The following is a 19,547-nucleotide window of genomic DNA, read 5'->3' as shown; positions in this document are numbered from 1 at the left end:
TAGCTTATCCTTCGCAATGATATTTGCGTTCTCATTTTGTAGTTCCACTAAATGTTTGTTAGTCTTCTCAGCTTGCCATTGAAAAGCACGCACTTCTTCCCTAAGACTTTTATTTTCATTACATCCTTCCTCTACCTGATGTTCCAATAGCTCAATCTTGGCAATGATTTTTGCGTTGTGCTCATTGAAAACCGATTTGTAATTTTTTAGTTGTAGTATATTTTGTTGATTCTCCTCCACTTGAATTTGAAAATCACGTAATTCTTCCCTAAGACTTTTAAACTCTTTCTCTTTTTCCTCTAGCTGATGTTCAAATAGCTCAACCTTAGCAATGATATTTGTGTTGTGCTCATTCATAAACGATTTGTAATTTTTTAGTTGTAGTATATTTTGTTGATTCTCGTCAACTTGAAGTAGAAAATCATGCAATTCTTCCCTAAGACTTTCATTTTCACTACGTCCTTCTTTTGCCTGATTTGCCAATAGCGCATCCTTAACAATGAGATTTGCGTTGTGCTCATGTTGTAGTTCCACTAAATGTTTGTTAGTCTTCTCAGCTTGACATTGAAAATCACGCAATTCTTCCCTAAGACTTTTAATCTCTTTATCTTTTTCCTGTACCTGATGTGCCAATAGCTCATCCTTAGCAATGAGATTTGCGTTGTGCTCTTTCATAACTAATTTCTCATTTTTCTGTTTTACTATATTTTGTTTATCCTCCTCCGCTTGATGCTGATAATCCAACAATTCTTTCCTTAAACTTTCTTCCTGTTTACATTTGACCTCCAACTGATGTGCCAATAGCTCAACCTTAGCAATGAGATTTGCGTCCTGCTCATATTGTAGTTCCACTAAATGTTGGTTAGTCTTCTCAGGTTGACATTGAAAATCATACAATTCTTCCCTAAGACTTTTAATCTCTTTATCTTTTTTCTCAACCTTAGCAATGAGATTTGCGTTGTGCTCATTTATAACTGATTTGTCATGTTTTAGTTGTAATATCATTTGTGTGGCCTCCTGTACTTTATGCTGACAATCAAGCAAGTCTGCACAGACATTTTCAGATTGTCTCTGTGTGACCGCAAAAGCACGACGGATTTCTGCAATTTCCTCCTGCGAAAATCTTCTCTCACTTTGTGGTTTCACTGTCTTTTCTTCAACCTTGGTTTTAAGGTTCCTCTGATCTAACTCCACTTCACAGATCCCATCCTGTTCACACCGATATTGTCGTAAATAGTAGGCCATTCTCTCATTTAACTCTAACTCGAGATCATTAAACCCCCCCTCCTCAGGTGTTATCTCCATCCTACTGTTGGTATGTTCAGGGTTTCCTACTTCATGCCGATAGCGAAGCATTTTTGCATAGAGACTTTTAAATGTTCTCAGGTTTTCCTCCAAAAAAAGAATCATTTTTGGAATTCGCTTATACAAAAGTCTTCCCTCACTTTGTAGTTTCACTGTCTTTTTTTTAACACTTTTCTGCTGACGTTCAACTGCTGGAATTACCATGGGGGACTTGAGTTCCTGCTTGTCAGGTGTATTGGTCATTTTGCTTTCATCATCGCTCGGTTCCTCAAACATCCTCAGACAAGGCGATTCCCTCTGAGAAACTCTGGAATGTCTTCGAGACATAGTGACTTATCTTGCGTTAAAGTGAGTTACAGGTTGTTTAAACAATTGTTTAAATAATGCAATTTCTGTAACCGGATTAATAGTGTTTTAAATAAATTTCGTATCTGATTTTCTGACAATTATTTCAAAGTAGTACCTTAATATGTTCACTGAAGTTTCCTGTAGATTTGAAAAACGCTTCCAGTAGCAGTTAGTTGCTTCTCAGGCTATGTACAAAACACAATTGAGACCAGGCTCCCATTGTGACGTCAGAACAACGCCCAAGAGAATGTGACGCCGTAGCCACGCCCCTTCCCGCCGTAACCATGACAACAGTTGATCGCTCGAGAAGCGGCTGCGATGCCTTCAAAGGACCGGTAGGAGGAGGCTGTGTCCTGTCTTCCGCGATCCCCACTTTTCTCCACACTGGCCGAATTGCACCGCACAGCAGCATCTTGGAGTCGGCCGCTGCCTCATCCATGCATTGGAGTCCCCGGCTCCAACGCACCCGCTCCGGCTCCGGCTCCGGCTCCAGCCATGTCGGCCAGGAATGCAGCGGCTGGCGGCGGTGACAGAGTGAGAGGCGAACTGGCAGGTAATCAAACAATCGGGGCAGCTATTACCGGTTTGAATATGTTGATCCAAGGTCTGTGCAACGAGATTCACCCGAAAGAGAGAAACGCGACGGTGTCGTGTTTATTTTTTTATTATTATTTTTTTTCGCGCTGGTTGACCGAAACTTTGTGTTATTCCAAAACTAGGTCAGTAGACCAGTGGAGCAAGCTCTCCCTCCGACGCTTCGCCATTTACGTAACCACGACGGTGTTTGTCACACAGACGACGTATTGAACTGAGTATTACAGTGTTTTTAATTCCACATTTTAGTCTCGATAACATTATTTACATGTCAACGGTGTGTTTTACGGCCTGCGTAGGGAACCCAAACGACGCAAATGTTAGCTTAGCAGTGGCAGCAAGGCCTGTAAACCGGGGCTCCACTAAGATCGGTCTATTAGAAAGGAGGCTTACAGCCCACAACCGCTTTTTCCTGTGGATATGTTGTTTTTTTTTGACACTTTGATAGTTCATGTTTCCCGTTAAAAGTGGTGTCAAACAAACATTAGCCGCTGTTTAGGCCTTCCTCCGGGTCGCTCGTCCCACCGGTGGGATCCGTCAGTCTCATGTTTTAAGCGAGGTCGAAGCAGCCGCTACTGGACGTCCTCTGTACCTTGAGTGAACACATCATTTTGAGCTGAAACCACTTAAGAAGACAAACTTCCACGTAAATAAACGCAAGAGTTCAACTAAGTCGTGATGGTGTAATTTGTTGTTAAAAAAAAAAAAAAAAAAAAAATCACGACATATTCGTGTAATCTCGGCTCAGACACCCAAGTGTGTCACCTTTTTTAAATACACGCATTTGAAGACTATTTATATACTTTAAACACAGCGACCGCAGAGCTCAAACTGAACAGATGCGTAGGTTTATACGTTTAAACGAAAAGCCTATGTTCTGAGACAGTAAACAGCTGCAAACAAAATAAGATAAGATCAATAATACAATATCTGTCATCACTTGTGTAGCCTGTGTGATACATAAAATGTACCCGAGAGAACTACATGTACTGCAATAAACTGTATGCACAAATGTAAAGTAGTACAAGGCCTTTTTCAGGCAAGGGGGAGCCTTGTGAATGTTCTCGGGTTATATAATTTAAGTCAACATCAATCTCTACATGAGACTGTACTAGCTACTATCAGGGTATTACACCAGAATCTCACAGCTGTTGGAGGTGAAATTGCACAAACATGATATCTCTGGGTCTGCTGCATCAGTAGCCGAGTGATCACGGTGCACGCCACACAACGTCCTCTGTTCGATTCCAGCTTGGGGTCTGTGTTGCGCGCCATACATGTCTCGCAACCCACGTTTTCTGTCTGCTTTTCACTGTTAACTGTCCATTACAGGCAAAAACTGCAATTGTTCATAATGAGTTTGATAATGTCATAGGAGTGCAACCCTAAATCAGTGAAGTAGGGCAGTTCAGTATGAAGAGTTGATTACGTTTTTTTTTTTCTTTTTCTTTTTCTGACTGGCAATTAGAAAATCTGGTGTGGGCTCTCCTTTGCCTCGGGATTGCAGAGGGTGTTTCATCCAGTGCACTTTAGGGTGGTGCGAGGTGGAGGTTACACCCTCCGTCGCTCTCCCTGTGGGTTCCATGCAGGTCTACCCAGGCGCACGAGTCTGCTGCATCCTGGCCCTCATGTAACCCCATCTGCAGACCTCCCCTGGTGAAGGCCGCAGCCGCTGGGGACTGGCACGGTCCAAACACCCCCTAGTCTGGGCCTTGGTCCCGACCTGACAACTAATGTGTAGTCACATTTCAACTTCAACAAACGCAGTCGCATAAAAGAAGCGACCAATTCACTTCCGTGTGTTTTCAAATGTATAATGAGGGACAGTAGAGAATCATGCATAAAAATAATGTGTCCCACTTGCTTTTTTTACGATAAACATTAGCTCCATCTTAGTTTGTAATAAACAATGGAAAAGTCACAACAGAACTGACTACTTTTGCCTCGCAAGTTCTCATAATGTTCTGGTTACGGAAAGCTCCAAGTTACATGTCATTTAGTGGAAAAACAGCTTTTGCATTATATAATTTATTACTGTTGTGATCAAAGATTGCATGACAATGTTTTAGTATTACCTGCATTGTGACTATGAATTCATACGTATTGATACATTTTATTTTATAAAGCAAAAATTAAAGATATTCTTTCGCTGAAGTTTATCAAATATCAATTTTTCAGTTTTTTTCTTGTTTTGTATGATGGAAAACGTATGGTATACTAAACTGTGGTGTTTTTATTGTTGGTCGAATAATTCAACAAATAATCCCATTGATGGTAAAATGTCTACTGAACTGAATATTCTAGTGCTTTTTCAGGCCGTTTCTTTACATAGCAAGATTTTCTCTGCTTATCAATACATAAACTTGTAATAAATCATCATGCAGTTAGCTATATGTTACAATGTTGTCAATGTTTGATGGCCGCTTGAGCGTTATATAATTATGCTGTTGAGTCTGTAACAATTGAAGAATGTGGACTTGCTGTGCAGATCCCAGGTGGAGGTGTTTGGTTTGTGAGCTTAACTGTATGAATGCGAGGTACAGTGGGACAAAGTAGTTCATGGCCTAGTTTGAAAACACAGTTGGCCCTTTTCTCCCCAGTCCTCGCACATCTGCACTCATTGTTGTTGTGCACATAATATTGATGCATACATGTAAACACCCCACTGTGAAAATTCCATGAGTGCTGTTGCAAAATTGTTGTAAATATAACGTACAGATTCAAAATTAATCAGAAACTGGTAATTTAAGTGCAGCAGATGCTTATTCAGGTGTTGAATGAATGACCAACTTATGGACGTGTAAGCTTGAGAGAGTAATTGTGGCAGTTGGTTGAGGGATGTGTTTGTGGTGTGATGTCCAGTCATATACTTGCCTTCTCTGTATAACCCTGTAATCCAACAGAATTTAACTGGGAAAGCGGGATTAAAAGTCAAGTCTGTGCTGATCTGGTCATGGCTATTTGGGTCACAAAGTCTGTGGAACATAGTTAAAAATAAGTGTCATGGATATCAGCCACATTTGGGTCTGTTTGTGTTGTTCTTTTGGGTTTCTCTGCCACACACACACTCCAATACTTCTGAGGCCATGGCTAAATCACTGTCGTGCCATCTCATATCCCAGAATAGATAAATGACTGTAGAGTGATAGAGAGGAAGGCTGCAGTATTTTGCTGATAGGGTTTAAAGGTCTGTTAACACATTAATGCATCCATTGAAGTACAGATATCTGTGGTAAGGAGCTGTTTTCAGGCACTGACAGCACGTATGTTTCTGTGAAGGCTGAGTAACACTGGTGGATTGTTTTAGCTGTAGTAAAACGTAAACTGGATTTATGCTCTGTCTGAACCGCATGGTCACATGGCATCGGAAACTTCAGCACTACACCTCTCTGATTTATGAGATGACAGCAGGCGATTTCTCAGATTACCTCTCCTTCAGTAAAATCACCTGCTCTAGTCTTTACCTGAAGGGATACTTGTCTCAAATGCATTTGTGAAAAGAAGTCTGTAATGGATTACCTGATGAAGAAATGAGACCACGATCGCTCTGATGAGCAATTAATAAATGTCATCAGTGAATAATAAATATGTTGATTAGAGTGTTTTGTTAGGATTTCCCCTGCGTACTTTTGTCTGCTCACACTAACGCAACATCCTCACTTATACATTTGAGTTTTAACGTGCATATCTCTTGTTCATTTTCTGTAAGGCAATTACACGACTGCTGTTTTCGAACTTGTAAAATGTAGTAGACTGAAAACACTGCTGACCCAGTTTTAGTTTGAAACTGGGTTTGCAGTTAATTCTGGATGGGCAGAAACGCAGAATTTTGAAAACGTTGACGCAGACAAGCACCATTGGGATTTATACTTTAAGACCAGTCCTTCCCTGATTCATTTCATTAACTCTACCATTAAAAGATTTGTAATAACAATGCTCTTATACCTATGCCGAAGAGAATGAAGTTCGAGCTGTTACACTGGAACAACCGGTTATATCTGTGGTATTGCTCTAGAGCTGATTTTGTGCATGGTGAGATGATGCCGATTCAATACTTTCCCTTTTCAGGGAGGAAGGATTGTTACAAATTTACCCAGTGATGGAAAGAGTACTGGAAAGTTTTACTGAAGTAAAAGTACTGTTATTTGAAAGAAATGGTACTTAAATAAGACTGCGTGAAAATGTAATCAGAACTATTAAAATATAGGACACTAGCGAAGTCAACAATATATTCCTTTTCTGTTGGCAGGAACTTGGGAGCCCGAGCACACCTCTGATTATCAGTTAAAAATATCTACAACTACCTCAATGTAGCACAGTCCAGACTTTATGTTACAATATTAATCTATATGAATCAAATCCACATGACATTGACAAAAGCCAATCCTGCAAAAGCAGCTTAGTACGGCCCTACTAAACAATCATGCATGCAGTCAACACTGTGTGTCTGCACATGTAACTTCTGTAACAAAGTATTAAATTGTCTTTTGTTTGAAATGGATATGTAAGGGAGCTGTATGATCAATAATGGAGGGTGTTGTTGCTGATTATTGGACAGCTCTGTCATTTCAGATTTTCCTAGCCTGAACAGATGGAGCGCTCTCTTGCCTCCTTATTTAACTTCCTGCTGTTAGTTCGACTGATGTTGAGTCTTTATTTAAAAAAGCAGTGAGACAAATGCTACCCACGAGAAACTCGTCATCAGGGCTGTCTGTGAGCTCCTAATACGACCACTGTGATAGTTTCGGCTGGACCCTGCTGTTGATTTTTTTTTCTATCACTTATGTGTGAAGGCGCCATCTGATTTATAGTCCTCATAGTGTGTGGGATGTATAATTGTACTTGCAAATAATATCAGGTTCTCACAAGTGATGATAACACTGCTGAGTTGTGTGCGTTTCAGATGATGTGCTGGTTGAGGAAAAACAAAGCAGTTCGATGTCTCTGCCCAGCCTGATGACCCCATCCTCAGCTGCAGGGATGTCCTTGAGCATGGAGATGCCCCGGAAGCGCAAGGGCAGCATGGACAACCAGTGAGTATGAGAGTGATGTTTTTATTTTGGCTCAGGAAAATCTAAATGTAGTGACCTAAATTAATACCAGTTGTTGTCTTTTTAGGGATTCAAAATCTGCTTCAATCCTTGATGCAGACATGGAAGATGACCAAAACAGGTACCCTTTGTTAAACAACAATTGTTTATTTTTGTCAGCAAATAGCATTAAAAGACCAAAACCAAAAAATAATTGATCATATTAATAGTTTTGGATAACAATGAAACTCTGACAGAGAGGAATAATCTAAATCAGTCTCTATACGCCAGTATTTTGTTGCTCACTTTTAAACCATCTCAAATGTGTTTGTCTTCTTACCAGGTCAGATGGAGAGGACCAACATGTCAAGATTAAATGTTTCAGGTAAATTCTATATAAAACTTCCCCATGTTCTTGTAATAATATCATCAAACTTAAAATGTACAATGTTAAAGTTCTGTGATTCAGAATATACCACATTTTACAGAAATGTTGTAAAGTTAAAGCAGGAAACTCAGTTAATTTATGTCTCCACAGGGAACCGCACAGCCAAATTGAGAAGAGGAGACGGGACAAAATGAACAATCTCATCGACAAGCTATCAGCCATGATCCCGACCTGTAACCCCATGTCTCGTAAACTGGACAAACTCACTGTGCTCCGAATGGCAGTGCAGCACCTCAAATCCCTCAAAGGTACCAAATCAATGACTGAATCAGTGAACCAAAAAAAAAGATCTGTCCTGACTTTGTTGTCTCTGACTCATTCGGTTACTTAAAGGGTGGTTACAGTTACAATTTAGCCTTTATTTAAAAAAAAAAAAAAAAAAAATTGTAGCTCTGATCAACAAGCCAACATGTTACAGATGATTATAATATGAGGGGTAGTCAATAAGTTCAGAGACAGTTTCTTTTGTGTGCAAACAGAAAAGCCCTGTGACATGCATGGAGCAGGGGAGAGCCATAACCTATGTGAAATCTCTTGATCAATGCAGCACACTTTTGTGGCCATTAGGCTGGGCGCATCTGCGAGTTCACCAGCAGCTTTTTGTCCAACTCGGGAAATGGGCAACAGAGACCCTTGAAATGCTTCAGAAATTCTGCGACAATGAAGCGATGAGCCGGGGCAAATAGTTTGAGTGGCATTCGCGTTTTAAGAGGGGCAAAACACGAAGAGCCCAACAGGGTCAGGTCTCTTTCACATTCGTTGGGTTGCGCACCACAAACAAATGTGCACGTATCAGTGGTCACAAAAATGTGTTTAACTGAAGTGCTGATGTTGAAAAAACGGCACACCTCCTAATACATAAATAAATAAAATTGTATATATATATATGTGTGTGTGTGTGTGTGTATTTTCAACAATGACATTGGGATTGGACCTCGGTATTTGTCGATAGGCCTTATGATTAAAGCTCTTAAAAAAAAAGAAAAAAAGATCCAATTTGTGATTAACACAAATCACTAAACCATAGTAGTTAATGTTGTGGTAACATGTGTTGTCTTGTATTTTCAGGTTCAGCAAGTTCCTTCTCTGAAGCCAATTACAAACCATCATTCCTTCCGGATGAGGAGCTTAAACACCTTGTCCTCAAGGTAAATATAAATTTGACAAAGACAGCAGTCAGTTATCTGCTGAATAATCTTGATACAAAGCATAACCTGTCAATTATTTGAAGGTGTCTTGAACTTTTCATTTAAAACCTGCACAACATGCTATTTATGCCAGCGAGACTATCATGCAACAAATACCAAAATTTCTGTGGAAATGTTTCAGTTTGTGTTTTTCTGCCATTGGTATGTATCTTACCATCAAAACTCAGACCATGCATTGAATTTAGTTTTTAGTCAGGGTGGTAAAATAAATCATGATTATAATGTTTCTACTTAAAAAAATATAAATAAAAACTATATGAATACTCAGTGGCCTCTTGCTTTTGTTTTGACCATTTCATCACATTGGCTCTTTCTTTGCTGTACAGGCTGCAGATGGGTTCCTGTTTGTTGTGGGCTGTGATCGAGGAAAAATTATTTTCGTCTCAGAGTCCGTCACGAAGATATTAAATTATAGTCGGGTAAGAGTTTTATAATTGTCGCTGTATCTCGGCATCTCTTGTTCATATTAACACCACCGGACACACCAGATGGACTTGAAGTGACATGTTTGGCATCCTGTGTACATTTTTCATCATAGTACACTTAAGAAATACAAAATTGATGACTGTTGCGTTATGTCTTTTGAATAGCACACCAGTGCATCCCTGGTAATTCATGTTAACTACTAATGATGTGCCCCTAATGATGCACTCAAAATCTGCACAGATTGTTAAGGTTTCTCCAAAAACTGTACTGTCCTTTTGAATCCGAATCCCCACACAGTGTCTGGTGTGCTGCGGGGCCAGCAGTCCACAATCAGTGTACATGGTTAAATTGTTTGTCAGCAGGAATTGCTTTAGATGCAGAATGGTTTTAACATGTTTTTTTTGTTTTTTTTTATCAGCATAGGAGCTTTTTTTTAGGCTAGTTTGATAAGCTATTTGTTTACCCCCAGGCGGAGCTGATTGGACAGAGCCTGTTTGATTATATACACCCCAAAGACATGGGAAAAGTGAAGGAGCAGCTGTCGGCTTCTGAGTTATACCCTCGTGAACGGCTAATAGATGCTAAAAGTAAGGCAATTATTTTTGTCTCCGTGTGTCTTTATTTGCTTTTAAGAGTACATTTAAGCCTCCTGTCATGTCCACAGCCGGTCTGCAGGTCCAGGCTGACCTCCCAATTGGTGCAGCACGATTGTGTTCCGGCGCACGTCGTTCTTTCTTCTGTCGCATGAAGTACAACAAAGTTTCTGTGAAATTGGAAGAGAAGGAATCCCAAGCCAACACCTCCAAAAAGAAAGGTCGGGACAACATACAGTAGATTACATAGCGGGTCATTTTAGATCGGTCTAGAAATGTTCAGGGTTGAATTTATTTGGTTTGTTTTCAAAAGACGTTTTGATGTATTTCATTTGTTTTAGTTTGTGTATCTCATTGGACGCATGTGATTTGTGTCTGCATTTGCTGACAGAGTCGCAGAAGTACTGCACAGTCCACTGTACGGGCTACATGCGCAGCTGGCCTACGAGTCAAATGGGAGCAGAAGGAGAAGGAGAAGCAGACAAGCAGGATAGCTCCCACTTCAGCTGCCTGGTGGCGATGGGACGCGTCCACTCCCACTCATCTCCCCAGGTTAATGGAGAAGTCCGAGTTAAGCCCACAGAGTTCATCACACGCTACGCCATGGATGGAAAATTCACCTTTGTTGATCAAAGGTAGAATTGAATTTTAATAAGAGGGTGGTGGAGGGTTGGTTTTTCTTCAATACAAATGTGGCAATTTATTGTGGCGATTCAGTTTTGAAAATTAATCAGGGTTTAGATTGGTTTGCTTTGAGGTCCATGTCATTCAGTTAACAAGTTAAATGTCACTACTCCTCATTCAATTTATTGGGATATTTCAAACATCATCCAATGACATCTTTCTATTTTTATGAATTGCCCATTTTAAAACAAAGAATGACAGTAAAATTATTTTCCTTGGCATGCTTTATCAGTTAACATCACAGTGGATGTAATTAGGAATTTGTTAGCAGGATTAGAACACTAATAAACAGAACACAATTTTACTGAATTATTTCAATGATATTTTCCTTTTGTTTCACAGAGCGACAACCATTCTTGGTTATCTTCCCCAAGAGTTGCTCGGGACATCATGCTATGAATACTTCCATCAAGATGACTTACCGCATTTAGCTGATAGACATCGAAAAGGTTAAGTATATTTTCATTGGCCACGTATCGTCTATGTTAACTCTGATTGGATGACCTGGAAGCATTTTTCAGTGTCTACCAAGATTATATGTGCCTGCAGGGCAATTATACTTTATTGAAGTTCAGATAAATCACTTATTGCACGAAGTGACTACATTCATGTCTACTGGCCCTCTGCTTGCACTGGCTCTAAGCTCTTTATGAGTTTACTATGTTCTCTAACTTATCTTCTTACTGTTTTTCTTCCATAGTACTCCGGAGTAAAGAGAAAATAGAGACAAACTGCTACAAGTTCAAAACAAAATATGGCTCCTTTGTCACACTGCAAAGTCAGTGGTTTAGTTTTGTCAATCCATGGACCAAAGAAGTAGAATACATAGTGTCAACTAACACAGTCATATCGTGAGTATATGCTTCAATCATTTTGTACATTACCTAAATCTCTGCGTATATGTGTGTTAATCAGAACTTCATCTGTTTTCTCATCCCATGAAAAGGCATGATCACAGTCGAACAGGACGGTCAGAAAATAAGTCTGAACAGTCAAGTAATTCCAAGGCTTCTGAAGGTCAGCTGAAGTGAAAAAAAAGTGTATAAAAGATATTATATAATCTATATTTCTGATGTACTGTGATACCTAAAAATACAGATTGTGTATTATTAGTAAATAAAGACGGTTCTCTTTTCCTTTTGCTTCACCAGAAGATTGCAAGAAATCCCTTCCTGTTATGCCAGGCATTTCCACCACATCTGGAACTATGATATATGCTGGAAGCATAGGGACCCAGATTGCCAATGAGCTGCTGGATTTCAACAGGTGTGGCATCACAACAGCAGAGCTTGTCTATTTTACTTTTTGTAACAGAAAGGCATAATTGTAATGGACAACTACAATTACCTTTTTTAGATTTTCATTCTCTTTTACATAAAAGCAACAGTATTTTTACAGCTAAAATTGCTATGCTTATCAGTTGTTGAAGATGCCACTTGGTGTAGTTTTAAATTGATCTGTGTGGGTTTCTTTAGGATGAACTCATCACCGTCCAGTGGTAACGTCAGCCCGTTCAGTATACCACAGGATAAGTCTCCACAAACTCACAATCAAATCAGCAACAATGTAAGTCTTTCTTGTGTCTGTCCCCATCACTAATGTGGTGGCAAAGCCCGCAACCTAAACATGCTTTTTTTCCATATACAAAACTGAAAAATAATATGTAGTTGTACAATAGTCAAAAGGGTAGAAATTTGCCTAACGACATCATTTTGGTAAACATTAATGGAGGAAAATAAATAAGCAAAAACAAAACAAAAACTATGTGCAGCAATAGAAACTTCTCCACTCGTGTACACATGTTCACGCAGCCTGCAGATAATTATCAATACCTTGTACCTTCCTGGGATGGGGCTAGTTATAGATTTTAAGCTATCATTCATCAATTCTCATGCCAGAATTTTTTGCAAATATAGAAGCAGAGAAATATGTTTAAAAGCTTTTATTTTACTCGTCAAAAATTGTTTTACTTTTTTTTATTTTTTTTTATTACATTTCTGGCAAAGGTTTTTTTTTAGAGGGAGAAGAACTATAATGTTAACCCACCACAACTGTATGTGCTAAAGTTTTGGTGATTTTCCTCAAAGGATGAAAGGCATAATTTCATCCCCTTGATTCTTTTGATACATTTCCTCATGGTTAGTAAACTCCTGCCATGGTTCTTTATCATTTTCTCCTCCTTTGGTCTCTAGGTGCCAAATGGAGAAACTTCAGACATGGAGATTCCAGGAAAGTCCAGCTCAGAGGATGAGCCCCAAGGAGCTGCATTCTCAGGAGCAGAAGCACTCATGGGTACGCTCTCTGATCCTGTTAACTTATACACTTGCTATTTTTACTCCTCCCGTATTGCAACTCCATCACCTTGCATTTTTTTTCTGTTACTCCATCTCATCTCAGGGGAGAATTCCCAGCTGGATTTGGACAGCGTGGTTGGACCAGGCCTTAGTAGTCTTAGCAACGATGAAGCTGCCATGGCAGTGATCATGAGCCTCCTGGAGACTGACACAAACTTGGGAGAGGCTGTGGACTTTGAAGAGATGCACTGGTCTTTATAGAATCTGCATTACAGTGTGATGTGCAGCACGCTGGGAAACACTTGGCCCGTCAGTTTGGTGATGGGAAGAAATGCTTTCTCCAAGAAGCAGCGTTTTGTTTTTTTAAAGACTTTAATTTATTAATTACCCTTTTCCACATAAGCTGTGTAGTGTTTGGGTGGTTGCTCAAACACGAGCGGGACTGACTACAATAAGGGACACCTGCTTTCCCTCTTCAGAAAGAGGATGTGCCTCTAAAGCCTTACAGTGGTCTGCGTGCCCTGAAACGCTGTTCCTCACTGCTTTCCTCAAATCTACCGTCAGCCTCACAAGGCTGAAGAACCCATGAACACAAATGACAGTGATATGATGTATATCATGTTGGCTCGGGATTCCTGCTTATTATCCTCTCCTCCACCTACATTTGAACAAAGGTTGAGAGTGGCGATGCAAAAATTGCACTGACTTGATTTCATGTTTTTTAAAAGGTTGAAATTTCACTAGGTACTGTGTATGTTGAATTACAATGCGAGGAAGACACCTTAACAACTTGGCCCATCTCTGCAACCCCTCAGGATTCAAACCGTAGGTATCCAGAATACCACGGAAGACCACACTTCCATAACCTCTACTCTCTTTGAGAAGCACCTAAGAATGTGGCACTCAGAGATATTCTCTTAACTTGTCAGTATCTGAACATTTTCCATGGAAACAGTCTAGTAACCTCCTCTCTTATACACTGATTTAAAGATACTGTATATGCATGGAGTTGGTATGATTGCAAACTCCATGTCTTCAGACCATATGTGTCTTAAAGGGATAGTTTGCATAGGAAGCCCTGGATGTTATTAGTTCTAGCTTGACACATTTAACATTTCTCAGCAGAAAATATCCACCTTTGTAAATTTGTTGCAAAGCTGCCAGTTTTGGTGGTTGACCATTTATTAACTCCTATGGATTTATGAGCGCTATAGTTCGAGTTTGTGCAAAACAGAGCAGCACTTTAGAGGTGCTGAAATTGAAGTTTTGGTAGCAATGGCTGAAGAGCAAACTCATTTCACATCTGGGACATTTAATCAGTCTGAGTCAGATGGTAGAAGTGATAATTCAGAGTTATCCAGTTTAAGGTTTTGCATACTTCCCTTCACATTGGCATGTGGCGTAATGAGTGTGTACTTTTTTACCTGTGTATCTGTGTTCTTACTTATTGTCAGCTTTATCATCTTGCAGGTAAGCCATAGCTTTAGCTGTTTTTTTTATGTACTGTTATGCACTGACAGTCTTTTAAAAGACATCTTCATGTTATTTGTGCTTGTTAGAGGCAGACAGTGTCGTCATGCATACATTTATTAAGGGATTGTGCTATGCAGAACTATCATTCCATAAATTCTAAACTTAAGGGTATGTTCATTTACTTTCTATGTAACAGTCACGTGCATGACTCCTGAAGGTATAAGAATCATTGCTGACATGTGATATGACATTTGTTTGGAACTTGAATAAGTCTCTGAGCGGTATGGGTCTCGTTAGCATTTACCTCATCTAGAGTTTTGTGTTGCCCATGCTATTGCACATTTTAACTTTTATTACTAAAAAAGAAAAACTTGATAGCCATCATGTGATGACGTGTTTGTTAGTGATCCACTGCTAAGAGCCCTGTGGCTGCGATGCTGGCCATGTGGGTGGATTTATATTATGGAAGTACCAAATTATATCAAAGTGTTGTCACACAGGTAAAATAAAATAAAAATAGAAAAGAAAAAAAGGGTTGGCCGTTTAGGCCATACTGATGCCAGATTATATAAAAATCCTCTTTTTGGTTCAGTTTGATAAATAATATTCTATAGTTGTTTTTGTTTTTTTTATAAATGTATGCACTTTGGTATATGTCCCGTTTCAAATTATCAGAAAAAATTTAATATTTTTTAACATGTAATGAATACAAAATCTATTTACTATAAATGAGTAAAGAAAATTAAGAGATGCACTACTGAAATCCAGCAAAATAATAATTTGGTGCATGGCACGTTGTTTTGGGAGTCGTTTCATACCATGGGGACTGATGTATATGTTACTTTTACCAGTTTCATTTGAAGTGTTTTACACAGAGTGCAATGGAAAACTGAATCGAGACATGTTATTGGATTATTTTTTTTTAATTCCAAGATAAGTACAACTTTTGGTCCAAAACATTCTGCGTGTCTGTATCTTACCCTCAGTGATAAGTATCTGAACCACTCACACCTAAACATATGGAACACTAGATTTTATGTCATGCCATTGTTTGTATTGGTATCTTGGGCCATGATTTATAGTAATTTCTTGAGGACTGTTAAGGATTTTTCAATAAGAACTCCTGTCTCAAGATTAGAAAAGGTTGTTGTGAATCATGAAGAATACTGTCTTTTCTCCCTAATGCTTGAAGGAGCCAGCTGATGGAGCAGCTGAACTCACGAGGACTCTCCTGCCTGTGTCCGAAGTGCCTTTGGACATTCCTGCTCGGGCACACAATGAACCTGTGTTGCTTTTGGGGGCCGCCTCCCACATGGCAGACTGAAAGGAGGGCTAAAATATATCATTGGATTAACCTGATGCAACATGGCATACTGTGCACATCATGAATGAAGTGGATGCTTGTTCATAGATAAAGCAGGAGCTTTACATGTTGGATTCAGTACTCACTACCTAAACAAACAAGCAGAGCTATGGAGTCGTGCCATAGACACAGGCTGGTCCTTTTTAAAGGCAAAAAGTCAAACTTGTATTTTTATTTTTATTTTTCTGTTCCTGTTGTTCTTTTACAATAATTGCACTGTTGTAGCTGTTATTTCCCCAGAAAGCCAAAATATTATTTTCACATTGACTTATTTTGTGGTGACTGAGTGATAAACCTTTTCAAGAGGTCACATATTTTGCTTCTGTCTCCATTTGAAATCAAATACATAGGATTTTTTTTAAAGATAGGGAACATTATATTTTGATTTCATGACCATCTTTATGTCTATAGTTGCATGTTGCTTTGGTTTCATTTGTTAGTTTTTTTTTTTTAAATAATTTGTTTGCTTTATCGGACACAGGAAGTTCAGACAGACTGGTGTTTGTGCGTGCACTGACCGCCAACAGTCACCGGCCCGGACGACGGACCTTAACTTTTGGGATTATATTTGGCAGTTAGGAGTTTGTTACTGCCTCTATTGCACCACACTGCCACTTTTTAACTTCATTCCTGTTTGATTTTTGGGCTCCAGCGGAAACGTTTTCTGTATTTGTCTTTTGCATTATTGCTGCTACGATCAACATGTCTGGGCCGTATCCCAGGTTGTCATGTTGTTAATAAATATTAGTTTACTGAACCCCCAACAGGAACTTTGGGAATATTTTGAAATATCTATATTTGGTTCAAACAGAAATACAGTAACAACACTGATTTCATAATGTTTAAGCACTGTTCAGTCTTCAGTCTTATATCTCCTGGTAAGGTAGATTAAGTAGCAGCCTGCCTTTTTAGTAATTACATTTTCCTTTTACTATACCCACACACAGCCTTCCTTTTTGTTCCCCCCTCTGAGGGGATTAGCTCAGAGTAATTTGTCAAATGTGATAAGGCAGTGGTTGGTGCAATTAAGAAAGCATGGCATAAGCTGGGATTTGTTGTGTATATAAAGTCTGCGGTGAAAGTGGAGCTGTATCTCCTCCTTTACAGAATGGGCCAAGCTGCTTCACCGCCTTGCAGGAAAGGAGAGTCTTATGTTACGGAGCTGTACGAGTGGTTTAGGTAAGGTTTTAAATTGCTTTTCGAACGTCCACAGAAAAGCAAGTGATTCCATGCTCTTAGTGTATTCAGGTATACTGCAGGCAGGTTAGTAAATGAAAGAGGAATACAGGGGGAGTGGGAACTTTCTAGGGTACCATTTGTGCTGTTTAAAGTCACAACATGCAGAGCTACTGTCTGCAGCTTAAAACTGCAGAATTGTGGCTTTACGACATTCAGAAAATGTCTGAGTTCAATCTTTATGGTATATAGAATTCAATTTCCAGATAAAATCTCTCCTTTGCCTGTTTTATTCTTTGATCTATTTAATCTGCTGTGTGAGCATTGGTATAAGCTATCATCTTTGAACCTACTTTATTCCCTTGTTGGTGGATTAGCTTCACACTAGTATTTCAAAATCATTTGACCTAATTATCTTGGCACTTGTGTCGCAGGGCGTAAACAAGCTCTCAAACACATGTAATCTCTGTGGGTTGTGGACAGGTTGACCTTGTTTTTCTTAATTCACACTTCCACACATCCTTTCCGGCTACAAATATGACCCTTTGATGCCTTTTTTTGTTTGCTACAGCTGTAACCGATAATTCTTCTGTTTTTTAATACATCTTTTTTTGTGATAGGAAGTTTATTAATGAATGTCCAAGTGGGCTGATCACCCTTCATGAGTTTCAAAGGCATTTCTGTGATGGAACTGTTGGCATTGAGTCAGCCGAGTATGCAGAACAGATTTTCCGCACATTGGACAATAATGGGGTGAGCAAAGTACTTTGAGTGACTTTATTCAGGATGTGAGGCAATACTTTTCTTGCAGCACTAACAAGGCCATATTTAATGCAATTATTTTGTAATTATGCATCATAAAGTTGAAATAAAGTGTTTACCCGGGTACCTTTCTTCAGGACGGGGTAGTTGATTTCAGAGAGTATGTCATGGCCATCAGCATGCTTATTGAAGGTTCAGCTGTTGAGAAGCTGCGCTGGTCATTCAAGCTCTATGACAAAGACAGAGACGGAACCATTACAAAGGACGAAATGCTGGAAATCATGCAGGTGTGTGTGCTTTGCAGTGCAAAGCCAAGTCAGAACTATCTTGGAGATGTTGTCCAGATGTTGCATCTTTCAACTGGTGTGTGTTTCCTTGTGTTTACAGGCTGTTTATAAAATGAATGTGGCTGCTGCTTTAACCAAACCCAACCCACTCACCGCTGAAGAATGTACCAACAGGATATTTGTGAGATTAGATAAAGACAATAACGGTAAGGAAGTGATTTCCCCTTTTCTACCTGAAATCATGGCATGTTGTTATTTCAACCTGGAATAAAATCTCGTCACATTCATCCTCAAATCCACTTTAGAGTGTCTTTTTCCCCTCAGAGAAATTACCTTATAAAAGATATGCTGAAAAATATGGTAAATATACCATCAAAAGAGTCCCTCACCAAATAGCAGTTGGGTTTCTAATATTCCATAAAGAACAACTCAAGTGAAGTAATGAAAAAAAAAATACAAATCTTAACATAGAACCCATGGCCTTTAAAAAGAGATTAAGAGATTTTTATTGTTTTATGCGCAGTAAAAACACGCATCACTATATCAACCCTTGCAGACATAAACTGAGGTAGCGGATCAGATGACATTAATTGATTCTGTCCTCTGCTCTTTGTCTCTAATTACTGCCTGTCCTTGTCATGACTGCAGCCGTCATCAGTCTGGAGGAGTTCATAGAGGGATCGCTGGATGATGATTGGATCAGAGTGATGCTGGAATGTGACCCGAGCACCGTGAAGGTGGAGAGGCCGCTGAGGAGGGACGCCGCTTTGGGGACCCATGGTTAACCTGAACTGGGGTAGTATTGTATTCACTGTGTGGGGGGAAATTGACCAGTCCATGCTTGGACTGAAATGTCCAGCAATCCAATTATATCATATTCTGTTGGGTGACTTCAATGTAGACACTTTAGAGCATTAGGAAATTTAGATATTACTTTATGACGTGTTCACAACATGAAATATATTGTTTCCTGCCTTTTATGTTTATATTTTATTGACGTTTTCTTTGCTTCATCATTTGATGTAGTTTTGATCATTCCTGTTTGGTTTTTGTTCTTTCCGGGGCTTTCTACCATGATTTTGATCTATAACATGTCGTCTGTTCACCTGTTCTGGCCCATGCAGTACCATTTATGCAAGTATTTACTTAAGAAGGATTCTAATGTATGTATTCGGATATTTCGATACTATTTCACCTGATACTTTTACTTCCCTTCATTTCAGATGGCAATGTTGTACTTTCTTTACTCCAATACATTTATCTGACAGCTATAGAGAATAATGAGTTTGCAGATTAGTTAAAACAATATGATGCAATGTTCTTAAATTAAACTACAAAATAGCGTTGAGATTTGTTAGAGCCATCGTAATAAACTACAACAATAAAATACAATTTAAATGTTAATGCAGCACTAACAATAATCAAATAATGTGTGAATAACAAGTTGAAAAGGGTTATTCTGCATACTAGTTGTTACTTCTGAATCTTTTTGTTCATACTTCTAGTGTTACATTGAATAAAACTTTTAATTCAGGAATTTTCCTTGTATTGGAGTA

General features: G+C 39.1%; 2 protein-coding genes across 2 annotated transcripts; both read left to right on the top strand.

Moving 5' to 3' along the window:
• The first annotated feature begins 1,976 nt into the window (after nt 1-1,976).
• On the top strand, nt 1,977-16,080 carry bmal2 (basic helix-loop-helix ARNT like 2). The gene is made up of 17 exons (XM_069162159.1): nt 1,977-2,206; nt 7,151-7,280; nt 7,366-7,419; nt 7,621-7,662; nt 7,816-7,973; nt 8,794-8,873; nt 9,260-9,352; nt 9,829-9,946; nt 10,024-10,173; nt 10,344-10,587; nt 10,979-11,085; nt 11,337-11,487; nt 11,583-11,653; nt 11,788-11,902; nt 12,112-12,202; nt 12,829-12,928; nt 13,034-16,080. Exons 1-17 carry the CDS (start codon nt 2,149-2,151, stop codon nt 13,189-13,191), a joined length of 1,920 nt encoding a protein of 639 aa, XP_069018260.1. The 5' UTR covers nt 1,977-2,148; the 3' UTR covers nt 13,192-16,080.
• A 90-nt stretch (nt 16,081-16,170) lies between these two features.
• LOC138205851 (guanylyl cyclase inhibitory protein) lies at nt 16,171-19,458 on the top strand. Its single transcript, XM_069162161.1, has 5 exons — nt 16,171-16,945; nt 17,563-17,695; nt 17,842-17,991; nt 18,092-18,197; nt 18,640-19,458. The coding sequence occupies exons 1-5, from the start codon at nt 16,875-16,877 to the stop codon at nt 18,774-18,776; spliced, it is 597 nt and encodes a 198-aa protein (XP_069018262.1). The 5' UTR covers nt 16,171-16,874; the 3' UTR covers nt 18,777-19,458.
• Nucleotides 19,459-19,547: the final 89 nt, after the last annotated feature.

This window comes from Embiotoca jacksoni, unplaced genomic scaffold (assembly GCF_022577435.1).
Source record: "Embiotoca jacksoni isolate LCO1_2020_lvr unplaced genomic scaffold, fEmbJac1.0.p SCAF_3, whole genome shotgun sequence".
NCBI lineage: Eukaryota > Metazoa > Chordata > Actinopteri > Embiotocidae > Embiotoca > Embiotoca jacksoni.
This window is presented reverse-complemented; position numbering and strand designations above follow the sequence as displayed.